At 43.4% G+C, this 20,459-nt stretch overlaps 1 protein-coding gene across 1 annotated transcript in view; it reads right to left on the bottom strand.

Moving 5' to 3' along the window:
* The window catches only part of FKBP9 (FKBP prolyl isomerase 9), a 264,101-nt gene that overhangs the window by 107,887 nt on the left and 135,755 nt on the right, over nucleotides 1-20,459 (bottom strand). The window contains exon 8 of the mRNA XM_069215456.1: nucleotides 2,547-2,692. Within this exon, the coding sequence (XP_069071557.1) occupies nucleotides 2,547-2,692 (146 nt within the window). The remainder of the gene's footprint in view (nucleotides 1-2,546; nucleotides 2,693-20,459) is intronic.

Raw genomic sequence — 20,459 nt, 5'->3', positions numbered from 1 at the left:
TATAGGTAGGATCTTTGTAAAGATACAGTTGTTTAACATGCAAACACACTTAAAATTACACTGCCCCTCAACAAATATAACACTAACCATCTAATATGTGGTCTATTTTAAAGGAGAAGTGTTTGTCTAATAGACACCTAAGATTAAGACCCAGCTGAATAGAATAAAGATTTGTTTTGGCACAGCAGTGGGTGAAGGATATCTTTGATGCAGTCATTTGTTATGTGGGTCTTTTTCCATTAACTTGGGAGTCAAATACTTTGTACTCACGTTCCAATGTAGGCCAGGTAGACTTGGAGCTTGAACTGATAGCGGAACCCATTGAGTGACATGAGAAGTTGTGTGTCGGTGTCAGCCTGAAACTGGAATCCTCAATCCTCTGTGAGAGTAAGAATTGGGCACAGAAACATATTGAACGGCCCAGGGGCACAGTGGGCTATGAAGTGAAAACATCTGCCATACTACTGTAAGCCATCTGCAGCCTTTGAAGAAGGTAAAAGGGTCTACTGCATGAAGCGAGACTGAAAGGTCCAATGACCTTTGAAATGATATATAACTGACCTAAATCTATAATTTGCTGGATATTGTCTGTGATGTTCAGCATTAAGAACTGGATTTGTTAAAAACTGGATTATCTGACAATTCAAGATATTGGGCCAATCAATGGTGGCACTCAAATTTTTTAACCACTACCTCCTCAAGAATTTCACCCAGCACAGAAGCCCCTCTGCAGGGCGATAGTTATGTAGGGTACTTCATGCGGAAGTTAGATTTTTTTTTTTTTAATTTGAGAAATCAATCAATCACGGATTTATAAAGCGCTGCAAATCACCTATGACGGTTTCAGGGCGCTGGAGTTGCTAACTGCTTCCTGGTGATCAGTTATTCAAAAAGCCAGTTCTTGAGTGTTTTCCTGGATTGCTGGAGTGATATGGGAGTCCTGAGGTTCAGGGCAAAGTCATTCCTAGCTTTGGCTACTAGATTTGAGAAGGAACAGACTCTGCTGTTGCTTCAGTGGGTCTGGGGAGTGTTAGCAAGGAAGAGGGAGGCGAATCATCAGTGTCCTTTTTGGCTGGTAGAAGGTCATGCATTTCTTGATGTATGCTGGTCCTTCATTGTGCAGGGCTTTGTATGCCAACATCTTGGGTGAACATCTTGAGCTGGCATCTCCTCTGGTGCGGGAGCCAGTGTAGCTCCTTGAGGTGGGGTGTGATGTGGTGTAATGTGTAAGTAATGATGGTTATTTTCAGTACCACAGGGACAACCCCATCTATGGGTGAAAGCTTGATAATAACTGAGATTTTAGTGTCAATAGGATTGGGGAGTACTGCCAATGTTCATGCTGGATCAACGTCGACCTCCCCATCTGCAGGACTGAGTTTTTATAATTATTCTTTCTATTCACAATGAAGAACACCAATCTGGGAGCAGTGATTCTCTGGACAATAGTTTTGGAGTGACTCTAAGAACAATGGTTTTGGATTCATATCATATGCTGATGTCACTCAAGTTTTCTTGGTCTTTCAAGAAAAAGTCCATTCTACTTTGGATTCTTTGAAAATCTGTATAAAATCCGTCATGGATTGGATGAACGTCAGTTTTAAAAAGAAACCTAATTCAGATAAGACAGAGGTACTTTTTTGGCACCAAATCCAACCCAGATTCTGGTCTGTGGTGGCCTCCTGAGTTAGGACTTCCTCCCAGCCCTGCATGTGTAGTAAGGAATCTAGGTTTCAAATTTGATTCTGATCTTTCTTTAAATCCCCAGATTAAGGCACTGTCGAGTTCCTGTTTTTTTTTTACTCTGAGAGCACTTAAGAGATGCTCTACTTAATTTCAACAGCCAATCAAACGACCATTTTTCATGCTTTAATTACCTCTGAGCTGGATTATTGTAATAGTCCTTACCTGTGCCTTCCTAATTATCTGATTCCACAACTGCAAATTATACAGAACGCAGCTGCCTGGCTGATTTTTAAGATTCCCACTTGGATTTTAGTCTCCCGTCATCTGCGCAAACTTCAGCGGCTCCCAGTTAAAAGCAGGATACAATTCAAGGCCCCTACTTTTGCATTTCGAGTTTTTAGTCCTAAAGGCTCTGAGTATTTCAGGAACCGGTTTAAACTAGCGGGGCAAGCACTCACCCTGCGATCCAATCATCTCAAACTATTTTAACTCCCAGGATAAATAAATCCAGGTGTGGAGGTCATTCCTTTTCCACTTTGGCAGCCAGTCTACGGAATATTCTGTCCTTGTCTCTGAGATGCTGCACTTCGGAGCGGCTCTTCAGGTAGGGTTTAAAAACTCACCTTTTTGATTCTGCATCATGCTGATACTCTGGGTTCCTTAGGTAATTTCTGCCACCAGCGTTGGGACACGTTTTTGGTAGCCGAGTGCTATACAAATGCATTATTTTGTCTTCCTACCCTAAATAAACTATTGCCATACAGTTGATTGATAGCCTATATCTCAGACCAGCTATTCATTTTATAAGGGACTAATGAAAAATACATGTATTAGTGAAATGTCAACAGCTACTGACTTACCAACTCCTGCCTCTCCATAGCCAAGATGGGGTGGGATGATAACTGTACGCTTCTCACCTACACACATATTCTGGAGACCCATATCCATTCCCAGAACGACTTGTCCCGATCCAAGGACTATATTGTAGGTTTTTCCATAATCAATTCTAAAAAAAAAAAAATATATATATATATATAACTTTTCCCACTGAATAACACTGGATACTTTATTGAGTTTTACTTTAGAACACACACGTTGCTTTCAACCCATTCATTCCTCATTCTGCTGATTTCTCTTTGAAGAATAGGAGTTGTTCAGTACTTCCCTAAATAAGCATTTTAAAGTTCTGAAAGATGTATGTAAGGTATACATTTAAAACATCTGATTATGGTCGGTACCAAGGATCATAGCAAGCAGAGAACTCACAAAAATATGAAAGTGAGTTAAAGTCTGTGAAGGGGTGAAGAGTGACTGAACACAACCGGCAGGCAGAGTCTGAAAATAGAAAGTGTAGGGGATAGCTCTTTGGGATGGCATAACACAACTGTGAAGGCAAGGAAATGGACGACCTATCAGAGCATCGTGAGAGCAGATGTAAAAATTGGCAGCTCTAAAAGGGTGCTGAGAGATCACTACTTATAATGCAGTAAAATCCAGTAAAGAAGAACTAGCATGCATGAAGAGAAAAAAATGCAAACCAGTGTAAGCCTCAATGGATAAGGCGAGCTTCAAAAACTGTATTCTTGAGACCAGCTGCACCATTAAGATGCTGCCAGGGTTTGCAGGCTGAGTGGAGAAGGAAGCTCAGTGAGGCCTCACAGCTGTGGGTATGGTATCAAACAGTCGCACCCTCCTCCAGCCACTGAGGCATTTAGAAAATCTGCGCCATGGTATCCACAGCACATAGGCTTTAGGGACTGCTGTGCTTTTCCTTCTCCACGCAAAAGGCAAGCTATCCCATGGCATTATAGTAGTCAAAACCAGTTGCTAAGGAGGTGGAGGTAATGTAAATGCCCAGCACTAGAGCAGTAGCTATTTTGTGCTGCTTCGGTGCCCCATCACACTCTTCCTCTCCAGCCCACAAGGGTGTAATTGTCCTGCCAATGGCATGATTGCACAGTGAGGCAATCACACCATTGGCAATACTTGCACCCAAAAAACTGCTTCCCTGGGAGCACAGAGGGGGTTTAAACTGGTCCATTTTCGGCACTCAAATATAATTGTGCCAAAAGGGAGGTATTGTTACAAAGCCTAGAAACTCATTTTTCCAGCAATACTTTAGCTGGTGGATTGCGTTGTATGACAACCTTTGTAAATCTGGACCTCAGTATCTTGTACACATTTCAGAAATACATAGGTTTCATTCATACCAATTTTTCTTCTCATATATCTTACCATATGAATTGCTGTGTAGTCGGTACACAATGAAAAATCATTGTTAGGAGCAGCTCATTTGTTGACTCAGGGTATTACATGTTTTTGGAGAAACTACAAAGCCTAAATATCCCCAAGACCTGAAGAGTCTATAAAATGTAGCAGATTATTACTTTTGTAAATCATGACAAAAAAGTACAGATTAAAACGTCAGAAATGGCTGCTTTTTCCTACTCATTTTCATTATTTTTCATTTCAACAGTTCATTTTTTTTTTGTTGAAATAAACAAATACACTTTATTCCATTGTCAGTAATATGAAGAGCTACATATGTGCAAATACAAAACATAGGATGGCTTCTGTCTGCTTTGAGCAGATATAGCTGGTGAATTCCTAGGCATTCCCACCTACCTTTCTGACTGCAAAATGCTATCACAGAAGCCTGTGTACATGATATCAAGCCTATGAAGTTAGTACAATGGCTCATTGAGGCAATTTTTGCTAAGGAAATATGTACAATATGCAGGTTTAAGCTGCAACATGACACCCTAACTTTCCATTCTTTGGATGCTGATAAAATAAGTAATGCTGACTTGATTCATAAAAGCAGGTGTTTTTAGCTATCCTTCTGAACCATAAGACAGTCAGTAAGTTCTATATAAATGCTTATATAAAAGAAGCCAATATGTTTATCATAATACTGTAAGACATGAAAAGAGCATTTGTGCATGCCAGACATACTGGTTATGCCAATGCTTATTTTATTGAGTGTTCCTTGAAGCTCAGCTGTAAACTACAAACAACTGTGTCACATTTTGTGAAGTTTCAAAAACAAAGGGCCAGATGTAGGAAAAAATCAAATTGCGACTTGCAATTTGCGAGTCTGTGCGACTCGCAAATTGCAAGTCGCAATTTGACATGCAGAAAGGTGTCTCAGACACCTTCTGCAACTCGCAATGGGGTCGCAAAGACCCACCTCATAAATATTTATGAGGTGGGTCGCAGTTTGCGACCCCATTGCGAGTATAGGCACTCGCTAACATGGAGGCCTGCTGACGTCAGCAGGCCTCCATGTTAGCGACCTGCCTTTTAATGAAAATGTCACTTACCCAGTGTACATCTGTTCGTGGCATTAGTCGCTGCAGATTCACATGTTTCGCACAGTCCGCTGCCTGGTGTTGGGCTCGGAGTATTACAAGTTGTTTTTCTTCGAAGAAGTCTTTTTGGTCACGGGACCGAAGGACTCCTCCCTCTTCGGCTCCATTGCGCATGGGCGTCGACTCCATCTTAGATTGTTTTCCCCGCAGAGGGTGAGGATGGAGTTGTTTGCTATAAATAGTGCCCATGCAATGGAGTGAATACGTATGTACATAAAAAGTTTATAATAATTATTTACAAATATACAAATGTTTAAGATTTAAGATCTACTTCTAAACGGCTACAGGCTTCCCGGGGAGGCGGGAGGGCACATGTGAATCTGCAGCGACTAATGCCACGAACAGATGTACACTGGGTAAGTGACATTTTCAGTTCAATGGCATATGTCGCTGCAGATACACATGTTTCGCATAGACTATAAAGCAGTTACCTCCCCTAAAAGCGGTGGTTTAGCCTGTAGGAGTTGAAGTAGTTTGGAATAATGTTCTTAGTACAGCTTGGCCCACTGTAGCTTGTTGTGCATTTAGTACGTCTACACAGTAGTGTTTAGTAAATGTATGAGGCGTAGACCAGGTTGCAGCCTTACATATTTCGCTCATAGGAATGTTTCCTAGAAAGGCCATTGTAGCACCTTTCTTTCTGGTTGAGTGTGCCTTTGGTGTAATAGGCAGTTCTCTTTTGGCTTTAAGATAGCATGTTTGAATACATCTGACTATCCATCTAGCAATGCCTTGTTTAGAGATTGGATTTCCTATGTGTGGTTTTTGAAAAGCTATGAACAGTTGTTTTGTTTTCCTGATTAGCTTTGTTCTGTCAATGTAGTACATTAGTGCTCTTTTGATGTCTAATGTATGTAGTGCCCTTTCAGCCACGGAATCTGGTTGTGGGAAGAACACTGGCAATTCTACTGTTTGATTTAAATGGAATGGTGAGATTACTTTTGGTAGAAATTTTGGATTTGTTCTTAGAACTATTTTATTTTTGTGTATTTGAATAAATGGTTCTTGTATGGTAAATGCCTGTATTTCACTTACTCTTCTGAGGGATGTGATTGCAATGAGAAATGCGACTTTCCAGGTTAGATATTGCATTTCACAGGAATGCATGGGTTCGAAAGGTGGACCCATGAGTCTTGTTAAGACGATGTTAAGGTTCCATGAAGGAATTGGTGGTGTTCTTGGTGGTATAATTCTTTTTAGCCCTTCCATGAATGCTTTAATAACTGGTATTCTAAATAGAGACGATGAATGAGTAGTTTGTAGGTAAGCAGATATTGCTGCGAGGTGTATTTTTATAGATGAAAAAGCGAGATTGTAGTAAGTATCCCACTATGTCCTTTGTAGAGGCATGCAATGGTTGGATTTGATTGGTATGGCAGTAGCAAACAAATCTTTTCCACTTAGATGCATAGCAGTGTCTAGTGGAAGCTTTTCTAGATTGTTTTATGACCTCCATACATTCTTGTGTGAGGTCTAAGTGTCCGAATTCTAGGATTTCAGGAGCCAAATTGCCAGATTCAATGATGCTGGGTTTGGATGCCTGATCTGTTGTTTGTGTTGTGTTAACAGATCTGGTCTGTTGGGTAGTTTGACATGCGGTACTAGTGAAAGGTCTAGTAGAGTTGTATACCAAGGTTGTCTTGCCCATGTGGGTGCTATCAGTATGAGTTTGAGTTGGTTTTGACTCAACTTGTTTACTAGATATGGAAGGAGAGGGAGAGGGTGAAAAGCGTATGCAAATATCCCTGACCAACTCATCCATAGAGCATTGCCTTGTGATTCGCGGTGTGGGTACCTGGATGCGAAGTTTTGGCATTTTGCGTTTTCTTTTGTTGCGAACAAATCTATCTGGGGTGTTCCCCAAATTTGAAAGTACTTGTTCAGAACTTGGAGGTGAATTTCCCATTCGTGGACTTGTTGGTGGTCTCGCGAAAGGTTGTCTGCTAGTTGGTTTTGGATCCCTGGAATAAATTGTGCTATTAGGCGAATGTTGTTGTGAATCGCCCACTGCCATATTTTTTGTGTTAGGAGACACAATTGTGTTGAGTGTGTTCCTCCTTGTTTGTTTAAATAATACATTGTTGTCATGTTGTCTGTTTTGGCAAGAATGTATTTGTGTGTTATTATGGGTTGAAAGGCTTTTAACGCTAGAAATACTGCTAACAGTTCTAGGTAATTGATATGAAATTTTGTTTGGTGTACATCCCATTGTCCTTGAATGCTGTGGTGATTGAGGTGTGCTCCCCACCCTGTCATGGAAGCATCTGTTGTTATAACGTATTGAGGCACTGGGTCCTGAAATGTCCGCCCTTTGTTTAAATTTTTGCTGTTCCACCATAGAAGCAAGAGGTATGTTTGGCGGTCTACCAACACCAGATCTTGAAGTTGACCCTGTGCCTGTGACCATTGTGATGCTAGGCACTGTTGTAAGGGTCGCATGTGTAGTCTTGCGTTTGCGACAATGGCTATGCATGATGACATCATGCCTAGGAGTTTTAGCACAAATTTTGCTTGTATCTTTTGGTTTGGAAACATAGCACTTATTACCTTGTGGAATGCTTGCACTCTTTGTGGACTTGGAGTGGCAATTCCTTTTGATGTGTTGATGGTTGCCCCTAGATATTGTTGTGTCTGACACGGTTCGAGGTGTGACTTTGTATAGTTGATGGAGAAACCCAGTTTGTGAAGGGTTTGTATGACATATGTGGTGTCGTTTGTGCACTTTTTTACTGTGTTGGTCTTGATTAGCCAATCGTCTAGGTAAGGAAACACATGTATCTGTTGTCTCCTGATATGTGCTGCTACTACTGCTAGACATTTTGTGAATACTCTTGGTGCAGTTGTTATTCCGAATGGCAACACTTTGAATTGGTAATGTATTCCTTTGAATACGAACCTTAGGTACTTTCTGTGAGAAGGGTGTATCGGTATATGAAAGTACGCATCTTTTAGGTCTAATGTGGTCATGTAATCTTGCTGTTTGAGCAGTGGAATGATGTCTTGTAGTGTGACCATGTGAAAGTGGTCCGATATGATGTAGGTATTTAGTGTCCTGAGATCTAATATTGGTCTTAATGTTTTGTCTTTTTTTGGAATTAGAAAGTACAGGGAGTAAACTCCTGTGTTTTTTTGTTGTACTGGTACTAACTCTATTGCATCCTTTTGCAGTAGTGCTTGAACTTCTAGTCCTAAAAGTTCTAAATGTTGTGGTGACATTTTGCGTGTTTTTGGAGGGATGTTTGGTGGGAATTTGTGGAATTCTATGCAATAGCCATGTTGGATTATTGCTAATACCCAATTGTCTGTTGTAATCTGCTGCCAAGATTGGTAGAATTGGCTTAGTCTTCCCCCCACTGGTGTTGAGTGAAGGGGTTGTGTGACTTGAAAGTCACTGTTTAGGTGGAGGTGTTTTTGGAGTCTGGAATCTTCCCCTACTCCTTGGGAATTGACCCCCTCTATATCCCCTGAAACCTCCCCTTTGGAATGAACCCTGATATGGTGTGGTTCTTGTTTGTTGGCTGGTGGTGTCTGTGGGTTGGCCACGAAACCCCCCTCTAAATGGAGTTTTTCTAAAAGAGCCTCTGCTCTGCGGGGAGTAGAGTGCGCCCATGGCTTTGGCCGTGTCTGTGTCCTTTATGAGTTTTTCAATGGCTGTGTCCACTTCAGGGCCAAAAAGTTGTTTCTCGTTGAAGGGCATATTAAGGACAGCCTGCTGGATTTCAGGTTTGAAGCCTGAAGTGCGGAGCCAAGCGTGTCTCCTTATGGTGACAGCAGTGTTGACTGTTCTCGCTGCAGTATCGGCTGCGTCCATTGAAGAGCGGATTTGATTGTTTGAGATTGTTTGTCCCTCTTCAACTATTTGCTGCGCCCTTTTTTGGTATTCCTGGGGAAGATGGTCTATGAGAAGTTGCATCTCATCCCAGTGTGCGCGGTCATATCGGGCCAGCAGCGCTTGAGAATTTGCGATGCGCCACTGGTTGGCTGCCTGTGATGCTACTCTTTTTCCTGCCGCATCAAATTTTCTGCTTTCTTTGTCCGGAGGTGGGGCGTCGCCAGATGTATGGGAATTTGCTCTTTTGCGAGCTGCCCCTACTACTACGGAGTCAGGTGGTAACTGCGAAGTAATAAACACTGGGTCTGTGGGTGGTGGTTTGTATTTCTTATCCACCCTTGGGGTGATGGCTCTTGATTTTACGGGCTCTTCAAAAATTTGTTTTGCGTGCCGTAACATCCCTGGTAGCATTGGGAGACATTGATATTGGCTATGTGTAGCCGAGAGGGTGTTAAATAAAAAATCATCCTCTATAGGATCGGAATGCAGTTGGACATTGTGGAATTCTGCTGCCCTAGCTACCAGTTGCGAGTATGAGGTACTGTCCTCTGGCGGTGACGGCTTTGTGGGGTATGAATCGGGATCATTGTCCGGCACTGGGGTGTCATATAGGTCCCAAGCGTCTTGATCCTGATTATCTTGACTTATGGTAGTTTGCGCTGGTGAGTGCATTTGTGGCGGTGTTTGTGCCGGCGATGCCTGTTGTGGTGGAGAGGGCGGAGGCGTGACTTTTTTAACCACTTTGGCTTGTGGTTGTGCGTCATCCTTGAGAAGTCCGATCCTTCTTTTTCTCATTATTGGGGGAAGGGTTGATATCTTCCCTGTGTGTTGCTGGATGTACAGTCTCTTTTGTGTGTAGTCTGATTCTACACTTTGGAGCTCTTGTCCAAATCTGTGCATCTGGCCACTTATTCCTTGTTCCTCTGTGTAGGATGGAGGTGTGGAACTTTTCGGCACCGAGAGAGAATCTTTTTTCGGCTTCGGCATCTTGTTTTTGCCTCTCGGAGCCGCTATCTCGGCTCCGAGGTTGCTCCATGGCGGTCCCTCGACCGGAGTCGGGTGTCTTCGCTATGGGCGTGCCCTTTTTCGGCGCCTTCGACGGGTCGCCGGTTTTATGGGTCGAGCCATGGCCTGTTGGCAGTGGCGTCCCCTGGGCTTTTGTCTTCTCGATGGTTTTAATTTTCGACGTCTTACTCACTGTTTGTTGCTGTTGTTCGACGTCGGAGTCTCCGGATTCTGATTCCGGAACCGAGAATGTTTCCTCTTCGTCGTCGAAACGTTGTTTTGTCGGCGTGGACGCCATTTGTAGACGCCTGGCTCTTCGGTCCCGGAGTGTTTTTCTGGACCGGAAGGCTCGACAGGCCTCACAGGTATCCTCCTTGTGCTCGGGGGACAAGCACAAGTTACAGACCAAGTGCTGATCTGTATAAGGATACTTACTGTGACATTTTGGGCAGAAACGAAACGGGGTCCGTTCCATCGGCTTCGATGTCGCACGCGGTCGGGCCGACCAGGCCCCGATGGGGGATCGAAGCTACCCCAAAGTCTTCCGATGATCGGTGTCGATGTAACTAACTATCCCGATACCGAACGGAACAATACCGACGCTTTCTTCCGAGATTCTGACTAACTTTCCGAACCGAAACACGGAGCGAAAAGGAATACGTCCGAACCCGACAGCGGAAAAAAACAATCTAAGATGGAGTCGACGCCCATGCGCAATGGAGCCGAAGAGGGAGGAGTCCTTCGGTCCCGTGACCAAAAAGACTTCTTCGAAGAAAAACAACTTGTAATACTCCGAGCCCAACACCAGGCAGCGGACTGTGCGAAACATGTGTATCTGCAGCGACATATGCCATCGAACATAAAGGTTTTTCTTTTTTTTGAAGTGCAGCCCGTTTTCCTCACAGGAAAACGAGCTGCATTTCAAAAACATCCGAAACCTTTTGTTTCGTTTTTTTCAGGGCAGGGAGTGGTCCCTTGGACCACTCCCTGCCCTGAAAAAATAATTTGGGGTCCATTCACAAAGGGGAAGGGGTCCCATGGGGACCCCTTCCCGTTTGCGAGTGGGTTACCATCCACTTCAAGTGGATGGTAACTGCGACTCCATTTGCGACCGCGTACGCGGTCGCAAATGGAGTTGCATACCACTCCGACTCGCAAATAGGAAGGGAACACCCCTTCCTATTTGCGAGTCGCAAATGCATATTGCGAGTCGGTAACGACTCGCAATATGCATTTGTGCATTGCAAACCCACGTTTGCGAGTCGCAAACGGCGATTTTCGCCGTTTGCGACTCGCAAAAGGGTTGCTACATCTGGCCCAAAATGTTTACTTACTTGTAGAAGTAGTTTTGCAGCTTGAAGAGTTTTCTGGATTCACATGCTGTGCCATCTAGTGATTCGGTCTAGAATTATTCTAGTAGTCCTTTTAAGGGTCAAGAATGCAAGAGCTCTGCCCTGTTGTAATTGCTCTGTGGGCTTTTAACCACGCTCACGTTTGCTATTCATTCTTTGTTGTGCTCATCTTAAATGCTGCATTTTTACTGGTGCATTTTGTGAATTGTCTCTCCTTTGTTTGCTTAGTTCCCTCCCAGGCAATTTCACCAAGTGAACATTTTTGTTGGCCATCACACTACGTCATGCTTCCTCCTGTCACAGCGTGTGATGATCCCTCCTCTGGTGTTGGTTTGCCTTTCATCCCAGCCAAGATCCTTTCTAGACATTAATGCAGGGAGCACATAACTCTTGCGCTCATGGTCATGGCAGCCATGGCGCTTTGAATTGACTTGCTTATGTCAACTGTTTTACTTTTCATTTTCAATTTATGTGGCAAGAAAAGTCCAGTTAGGAATTTACAACACTAATAGCTCTAACTCGAGCAAACGCGAGACCCATTGCACTGCAAAGGCTTGTTTTCTCCTTTTTTTGTTGAACGGCATCAACCACCCTTTATTTGGTGTCCTTGTCCTTCCCCTTGTGACAGTCAGGCATCTTCCCTTGAAGCCTGTTTTTTTGTTCGCCATCTTCAGATTCCTTTTTCCTTATTTCTATCTTAATCTTGCTTCATTTTTTCTGTGGCAGCCTTCTCTCATTGTGGTTCCATTTTCCTTCTATCTCCCTATCCTTTCTTCTTTGTTTTCTGAGTTCCTCATTTCTTGGAAGGTGGGGGAGGGGGGCTCGTATGTGAGTCCAGAAAGCTGGAAAACTAAACCCACAGGTAAGTAACCATTGTTTTTTCTTTGATGGAACTGATGGCTATAATTATATAACCAGTGTGGTTCCCTTTCTTTTAGAGTGCACTCTAGGTCCTTGTGGTAGTTCTGCGCCTGCTAATCTGTAGCATGTTTGGTTAGTTTATAGTGTCCATTTTCTGATAGTTTCCTTTGTGATTGGCACACCTTTGTTGTTAGGGCGAATTATACTGACTAGTTTTCCTGATGTCTTTTGTTTTGTGCAGCTAATATGTAACTGCTCTCCTTATATCCCAAGTGTGTAGGACTCTTCCTAATTGTGTATTCAGAGTCTCAAAAGACTGATACCTGCAGCATCTGGTTGACATGGAGGTATGTAGGAATTGTGGGTCCATCCTCATTACTACCCTGTCCTTAATTATCTGCATGCAGGGGTCCTGTATTGGAGTGCCTGTAGCTCACTAACCCTCCTTAGGGAGATGATGGCTATCAGAAAGGCTGTTTTTTAAAGTTAGATGTCTGAGATCTGATTTGTAAATGGACTGGAATGGTTTGGTCATTCCACGTTCCACAGTGGTGCTAACACCGTTCTTGCTGGGGCAATCTTCTTTGCCTCCTCTATGAATCTTTAACTGGTACTGTGAAGAGGCTTATGCCTTTGATACCCCTGATGTAGGCCACTTTGGCTGTGTGGTCTACTTCAAAGAAAAGTAAGACAGGCCCTCTCCAACAGTTGGGTGAGGTACCTAACCACTGTGGTCTCCTTTGCCCACTGGTTGTGTAATTTTCTGTTCCTGCACTAGTGTATGAATCTATTCCACTTTGCTGTGTAGTATCTCTTTGTGCTACCTTAAGTATCTCCATCACCCTTTGTGGTGGTCCCAGGTGGCCAAATTCTATGTCCTCAGGAACCATGCTGCTAAGCTGAGTGTTGCTGGCTCTGGGTGGTATATCTGGCTTTCATTCATGGTCAGTAGGTCCTGGTGGAGCGGCAATCTTATTATTTTGTACTGAGCCCTCCCCACCATTTCAGAGAACTAGGTCTTTCTTGCCCACTGTAAGGTGATTAGTTATCATGGTCCTGTGTGCCTGATTGCATCTGCTCAGGGCCATTGGTGTCACTGGACCTGTTGGAAAAACGTAGGCAAATCTACCTGGCCAGTCTACCGACAGGGCATTTCCCTCTGACCTCTGGTGCAGGTACCTGGACGAAGTTTTGGCATATTTAGTTTCTCCTTGTTGCAAGTAGGTCTATCTGTGATGTACACCACCTTTTGAAGATGACTATCTGCTATTTCAGTTGCCATTTCTGTGAGGCATTCTCTTGACTGCTCAGTCTGTCTGCTTCTGTTTTCTGCACTCCAGGGAGGTGTATGGCCACCAGTGTTATCATGCTCTGCATAGCACACCTCCAAATCTCTTATGCAAGGCGAGACAAGTGGTGTGATTTTGATCGTCCGTTTGTTGAGGCAGAACCTTGTGATTGTTGTCAGTTTTGATATGTGCTACCTGCCCCTTGATGTTACTTTGGAAAGCTTTCAGTGCTAGGAAGACTGCCTTCAGCTCCAGGATATTGGTATGTTTCATTGCCTCCTGAGGACTCCAGAAGCCTCTCATATTCAACACCTCCATTGGTGCCAGCACCCTATGTGGGATCCATCTGTTGTGATGGCCACTGAAAGAGTTGGGCTCTTGAAAGATCTGTCTAATGTGATGGTCTTTGGGTTCCACCACTGCATCTCCTTCCGTACATTTGTAGTTACAACCAATAGAACGTCCAAATTCTCAGTAGCCTATGACTATTCTGCTTGTAGCCACTACTGAAGGGGTCTCAAGTGCATAGTAATAGGGGGATGCAGGATGCCATCATTGTCATTATCCCACCACTACACTTTTCGCTGTCAACAGACTGCCGTCTCTGGCATTGGCAAGCTTGCTGTATCTGTGCCAGTGTTGTCTTGTCTATTGGGAAGGCCTTGGCTTTTATTGAGTTCAGTGCTGCTCTCATGAAAATCTTTTTCCTCTGTGGTACTGGCACATATTTTTCCTCAATTATGGAGAAACCTAAGTTGCATAGTGTTTACATGATTGTCAATCCTTTGATATTGTGAGAAAGGGATACAAAAACCCTAGAGGGATTTGTCAAAATCCTTTTTTCTCTTCATGATGGCCTCCATCTCAGCTTCGAGCCGCGTCTCTTTCTGTCGTAGTCAAGGGCATTCTGTTTGATGTTGAGTGTCTAAGCTTTCCTCTTTGGTGCAGGGGCTTCCTTTTCTTGATGCTCTTTTTCCCTTCTGAGCTGTTGATCAATCTTCAGCATCAAAGCTGGTTCTGAGGGGCATCCGCCAGTGATGTCTTTTTGCTTTGACCCATGGGGCTCTTTTTGCCATAGCTTTCACCCCATTGCTGTTGGTTTTGGTAATTGGGCAGCTTTTGTTTTCGACTTCGAGATTCTTTGTTTCAATGACAATCTGTTTTTGGGTTTTCTTATGTTTTTCCTTTAACTTTTTCAGTCTCTCCTTCTCCACCTCAAAAACCTTTTCAACTTTGAAGTCTTCCTCCTGCGTCAGCTCTGTGGTACTTCAGGGATGTTTTTGACTATGACATGGCATACTGTGGCCACCTCTGCTTTTCACTTGTTTTCACAGTCCTTGAGAGGAACTGAGCACACGCACTGCAGCCTGCTGTGTTGTGGTCTCACAGGAGGCAGAGGTTGATAACCGTGTGGTTGACCTTCTAGGCGTACTTGTGGTGGCAGTTTGGGTAAAATCTCTAGGTGTTCTGAATCTCCTACATTCATTCTCTGACCTCATGGTTGACTTGTTTCCACCAATTGCGTTTTTCCAGTTGAAACCAGTGTTGTGTTCTTGATCTCTCTCATGATGTTTCTTTGGTTTCACTGTCTTTTTCCCCAAAAACCTGATGAAAAACACTGATGTCCTCTACTTCGCTCTGCTTCCAGACCCAATGGTGGAAAAACGAACTGGAAGATGGCAACCAAACAACTGGTCTTCTGGGGCAGGCGTCTGATGTCACAAGGGGGAGGACAAGGGCATCAAATGGAGACCACAATATCATTTTTTTTGTTTAGAAATAAAACTTAATTTTGAAATGCTCCAGTCTTCCCATTAAAACATTGATTATTGTGTATGTTTTTGTGTGCCAATGAAATATTTTGTGTATTTGATGTACACTTTTTTTCTGTATTTGTGTGTATTATTTTGATGGTCAACCCCTAAGAAATTGCTTAGGTGAGGCTCTCTGGCTTTCAGGAGTGATTCAGTGGGGGAGAGGGGTCCACGGAGGTCAAAAGGTTAAGAACCGCTAGTCTAGACCACACTTACTGATCCACCCCCATTGAAAATAAAATCATTGGGACTGTACCACTACTGATTACAGATTATGCTTTCAATATTGATTCCACAACACCGCTGGAACCATCCATTTAGGTAGGAGTCAGTATGGAGGTACTGCTTTAAGTACAAACGTAAGCCACTGTTTTGTTAACAGATTTATAGAGCGCTTGGTCACTACATTTCAGTGTGTCCCTGCGCTAAAATTCCGGAACCACAGTAGCCCTATACTCATGACTAAGGCCTAATTAAGACTGTCTATAAAGCCAGGTCTTAAGATTCTTCCAAATGCCAATTCTGAGTGTTTCTGTCTCCTATCAGTAGGGAGGGTGTTCCACAGTTTGAACAAACAACCTCCCATTTGCACTCTTTCTACCCTTGGAAACACAGTGAGTGCTGCTGATGTGGATCTGAGACATCTGGTAGAATGAAAACGCTTGATCAGGGATACCAAGCTCCTTTTAGGTTCAAGATCTTATGACAGAAGCACAGAGCTTTAAAAGATACTCTTTCCCTGATTGGAAGCCAATGAAGTTTGATGAGGGCTGAGCCCATCAAAGAGTACCTAGGAATGTTCAGTAGCATCCGTGTTGCAGCATTCTGAACCATTTGACGCGTCCTTAAACTACCTTGTGTGACCCAAGATAAAGCATGTTACAATAGTTCATTCTAGAGATCAGTAGGGCTTCGACTACTGTCTTCCTGGCAGCACCTGGGAGAAAACCCAAAATCTTGAGTGACATTTTTAAAATGCTAAAGCAGACCCTGGCAAGACTGGCTATCTGGCAATAAAAAGAAAGAGTATTGTTGAGCTAGATACCAAGATTCTTAACTTTCACCTTAGGAATTGGGGTCGACCCTAAAGCGTCTGGCCATCATGCTGTGGACTAGATCGAAGGCTGTTTTCCATTATCAGGACTTCGTTTTTTCAGCATTCAGTTTAAGACAGCTGCGGTCCATCAAATCTGCTAACCCAAGCAGACATGATCTAAAACAGGCCGCAGTTGCCATTCGACGCTTGACGGTGATAGTGCTGTTATTGGTGAAGAGACAAGTGGCCATGCGCTGGGATAGGGGGCCCCACCAACGATAAAGGAGTGGATAAGGGATATGACTTACTGCAATGTGCAGTTGGATACTATGGTGAGCTCTTCCCCAGCTCTAGCCGCCCCAGGGATATCTGGGGACCATTTTAGACTTACCTAGAGGGACTGGACCCTGGGACAAAGATGAGGAAGGGGTGCTCCTTAACACGTAATGGGTGCCACTGGACAATGGGTCACCTGGGAACTAGACTATGACACTGTTGGGAACTGATAAAGGGGTATGCATTTTCTACACAATGACTGTGTCCACTACTGTGTTACTTACTTTTGGCTCCATGTTTTCTTTAATATCACTGGGGGCCTACCACCTCAAGGAAGTTGCAGGGGGCACTATGAACTGCTGTTACTTGTGGTGTGAGACATTCTGTCCATTTACAACCTCTGCTAGTGCGGTTTCAATAATGCGATAAGCGTTGCGTATGATATGGTGCCGGAACGATGACTTGCCAATGTACACTGGCTTGTGAGATTTGTTTGTTCGCATTGTCTGCCTTAAATGTTAATAAACTATATATATATTTTTATATTAACTGGCTGCAGAAGTTCCTTCATTCTGCGTCAAGGTGATGATTAGCTGTGTATCATCAGTGTAGGACACAATTTTAACGCCATAGTGCTCAATCACGACAGCAAGGGGGCATATATAGGTTAAACAAGGTTGGGCTTCGAACTGAGCCCTGCAGCACCTCCTGCTGCAGTGAGAAGACCTCAGGAGTACACAGTTATTTGGTCACCTGAAAAATGCAGTTCTGAAGAAAGTATGCCAGCCTCCTCAGAGATAGATCCCGGACACCGTACAACCAGCACCATTCAAGGAGAAGGCTATGGGATACTGTGTTGAAGGCTCCACTGAGGTTCAGCATTACCAGTGCGGCCCTCTTACCCCCATCAGCGATGAATCTCAGAGACTCTGAGCCAAGCAGTAGTGGGGATTCTGTGCTGTTTTGAGGTCAGAACCCTATCTGGATCTCGTGCAAGAGCTCTTTGTCCTCAATGTACTTGATCAGCTGCCGATTAACATGTTTTTCCGCTTCTTTAGAGAAGAACGGGCGCAGGGAGATGGGCCTAAAGGTTCCTAATTTGGTAGGATCCAATGTACGTTTCTTCAAAAGAGGTACAGCAGTGGCATGTTTCCAACTAGTGGGAATCTGATCCGTCATAAAAGATAGGTTCAGCATTTCACACAGCACAGGCAGAATGGCCTTCATTCTACGCTCCATTATCTCAGGCAAAGCTGGGTCCAATGGTGAACTAGATTTTACTTTAGATAAACCAACATGTAGCTCTGCCTGAGACAGTGTTTATGCTATGGAAACCCTCCACAGAATTAGAAAGGCCAAGCAGCAGGACTTGGGATCTCTCTAACTTCCTTCAGGAAGGAGGCACACATCTTTGAGATCTTATCCGAGAAGAATTGCACACTTCAATTGCAGTTGTCTACCAAGGAAGTGATAGAAGGAGAGACATGCTCCAAGGAGGGTAAAGATTTCACTATTTGAAAAAGCTCCTGTGATGAATTATGGGCATGATCAAACTTCTGAGCATAATAATGACTACTTGTGTGTCTAATACGTTTATGATATTCTTTTAGAGACTTGAGGTATTTAACTTTATCTAATGTACAGTAATTCCTGCGCAAAATACGTTCAAGGCATTTGCAGGACTTCTTCACAGCCAATAGCTCATCTCTGAACCATTCAGATGAGGGCTTAGAATGAGCAGCACTACAATTTGTCAAGGGCACAATGCACTCCAAAGCCTCACTAATCCATGTTTCTACCTGCGAGTTGGCTAAATTAACACAATCTTTAACAATAAGACAATTAGCACTCAGAGTCACCGTGAAAGCAGCAGGAGTGACCCTGGACCATTTTCAAGTTTTATACCGCCGCTTTTCTGGTGGTGTAGGTAACGAAATAGCCAAGGAGACCTGAAAAGGAAGAGCAAAATGGTCCGACCATGCGACAGGTACAGGGAGGCTACAGTTACACACAAGTAGAATTGGCAAATAAGGGGTCTAAGATATGGCCATGTCTATGAGTAGGGACCTGAACCAGCTGAGTGAATTGCACAGTATTTCGGTCTTTAATAAGAGATGCTACCAGACAACATGTAGCATCCTCAAAATGCAAATTAAGGTCACCCAGGATTTAAAAGTTTGAATAGCATAGTGCATAGGCGGGTAGAAAATATGCTAATACAGTTGAAAATTGAAAGGCTAAGCCAGGCAGGCGGTAGATCACAAATCCTGCTAAGGTGCAGTACTGGATAGAAATAGTGAAAAGAAGGCTTCCTCGCAGCCCGCTATCTCCAGTTCTGAGAAGGTACAAATGATGTGCCATTTAAAGATTACCACAATTCCCCCTCTCCTTTGTAATGGTCTATCCCGCCTCAGGATTGCATAATCCCGTGGAATAGCCCCAACAATGTTAGGGGCCGAAAGTGCAGCAAGCCAGATTTCAACAAAAAAGAGCGTCTCCGACTGGTAATCTGTCAGAAAGTCATATATCTCTAACTTATGTTTCAGTAAGGAGCAGCAATACAATAAGTAGCATAGTGCTACATGTGCGGTATATCCTGCAGCCTCTTTTCGCAGTGACTGATCTCCATTGAAACGCACTGAGCACCCAATGCTATTTTGCACCCTGCACCCGGCCGTCCCCGTGCCGGTGATGGTGTACTGCTGGTGCTGCCTTGGACTTTGTCCACTAATCAACTTAGCTCCTGGAGATTGGTCTTGTTAAGTTGCTTTACTCTACCTGTTTGCAGAACTTGTTTTTCCTCCCATAGGATAACATTGCAGAACTCAAAAATTGCACTGTGTCCACTTTTTAAAGAGAAAAGAATTCTATTTCAAAACATACTTACCTGAACTAATTTTTCTGTGATGCCTAAACATATATAAAGATACGTGTTATTTTTATAAATTGGTGTGGATCTCTTTTTTGAGTGTCTCGTTTATTGACTATTGTGTGTATTTGTAGATGTCGTGCACTCCTCTGTGTTAGGCATTAAGCTGCTTGACCCCCACTATCCCTAAATAGAGCACTTTGGGATTGCATAGCTAGCCCCAGTCCACTCACTGGAGAACCCCTGGACACTCTACACAGTGTTGACATAACACATAATGAGCCAGCTTCCTACATTGGGGGTGCAGCGGTTGGGATACAAGACTTGACTTTTAATGTATCATTTGTAATACATAACTTGAATAAGTGATTCCACAGAGCAGGGATGTGGAATTTCTATTGCTTGATGTTGGGGCATATTGTTTGGGGTCAAGGGCAACCCATTTTCATGTTAATTGTGTCCTTGGGACAAGTAGGCCCAGCCCCCTGCAGAACAAACCTGTTGGCTGCCAGTTTACAGAGAAGGGAACTGTCTGCAGTTTAGGTAATATGGATATCCATATGTTAATGCTGTTTGAACGTGTATTTATGGTTCATTAATGAAAAGCCTTTACTAATCGGGTGAGTGCTGTAAAAGTTTTAAGGTCACTGACAGTGGTTCCAGTAAAAAAATAAAATAAAGTGTACACATGTTTGAAAGGTTTAACAATATGAGGCTAAGTATAATGCCCCCAGAATGCTCTCTGATTAAATGCAAATATTTGGAGAAGCTTGTGAGCAAGAGTCATGATTCTTTGCTTTCCAAATGAAATGTTCAGAAAAAAAGCAAGGAGACATCAGTTTGTGGCTGCTTTATAGTCACATGCTTTGCACAAGTCCGCAACCTAGTGTTGGGCTCCGAGTGTTACAAGTTGTTTTTCTTCAAAGAATCTTTTCGAGTCACAAGATCAAATTACTTCTCTCGTGTGAATCTACAGCACTATATGCCATGAACAGATGGCTACTGGGTAAGTAACATTTTCCGTTCGATGGTATGTGTAGCTGTAGATACACATGCTTTGCATAGACT

The sequence above is a fragment of the Pleurodeles waltl genome, chromosome 2_1, assembly GCF_031143425.1.
Source record: "Pleurodeles waltl isolate 20211129_DDA chromosome 2_1, aPleWal1.hap1.20221129, whole genome shotgun sequence".
Lineage (NCBI taxonomy): Eukaryota > Metazoa > Chordata > Amphibia > Caudata > Salamandridae > Pleurodeles > Pleurodeles waltl.
The sequence above is the reverse complement of the archived record's forward strand: the minus strand, read 5'-3'. Positions and strand labels throughout refer to the sequence as shown.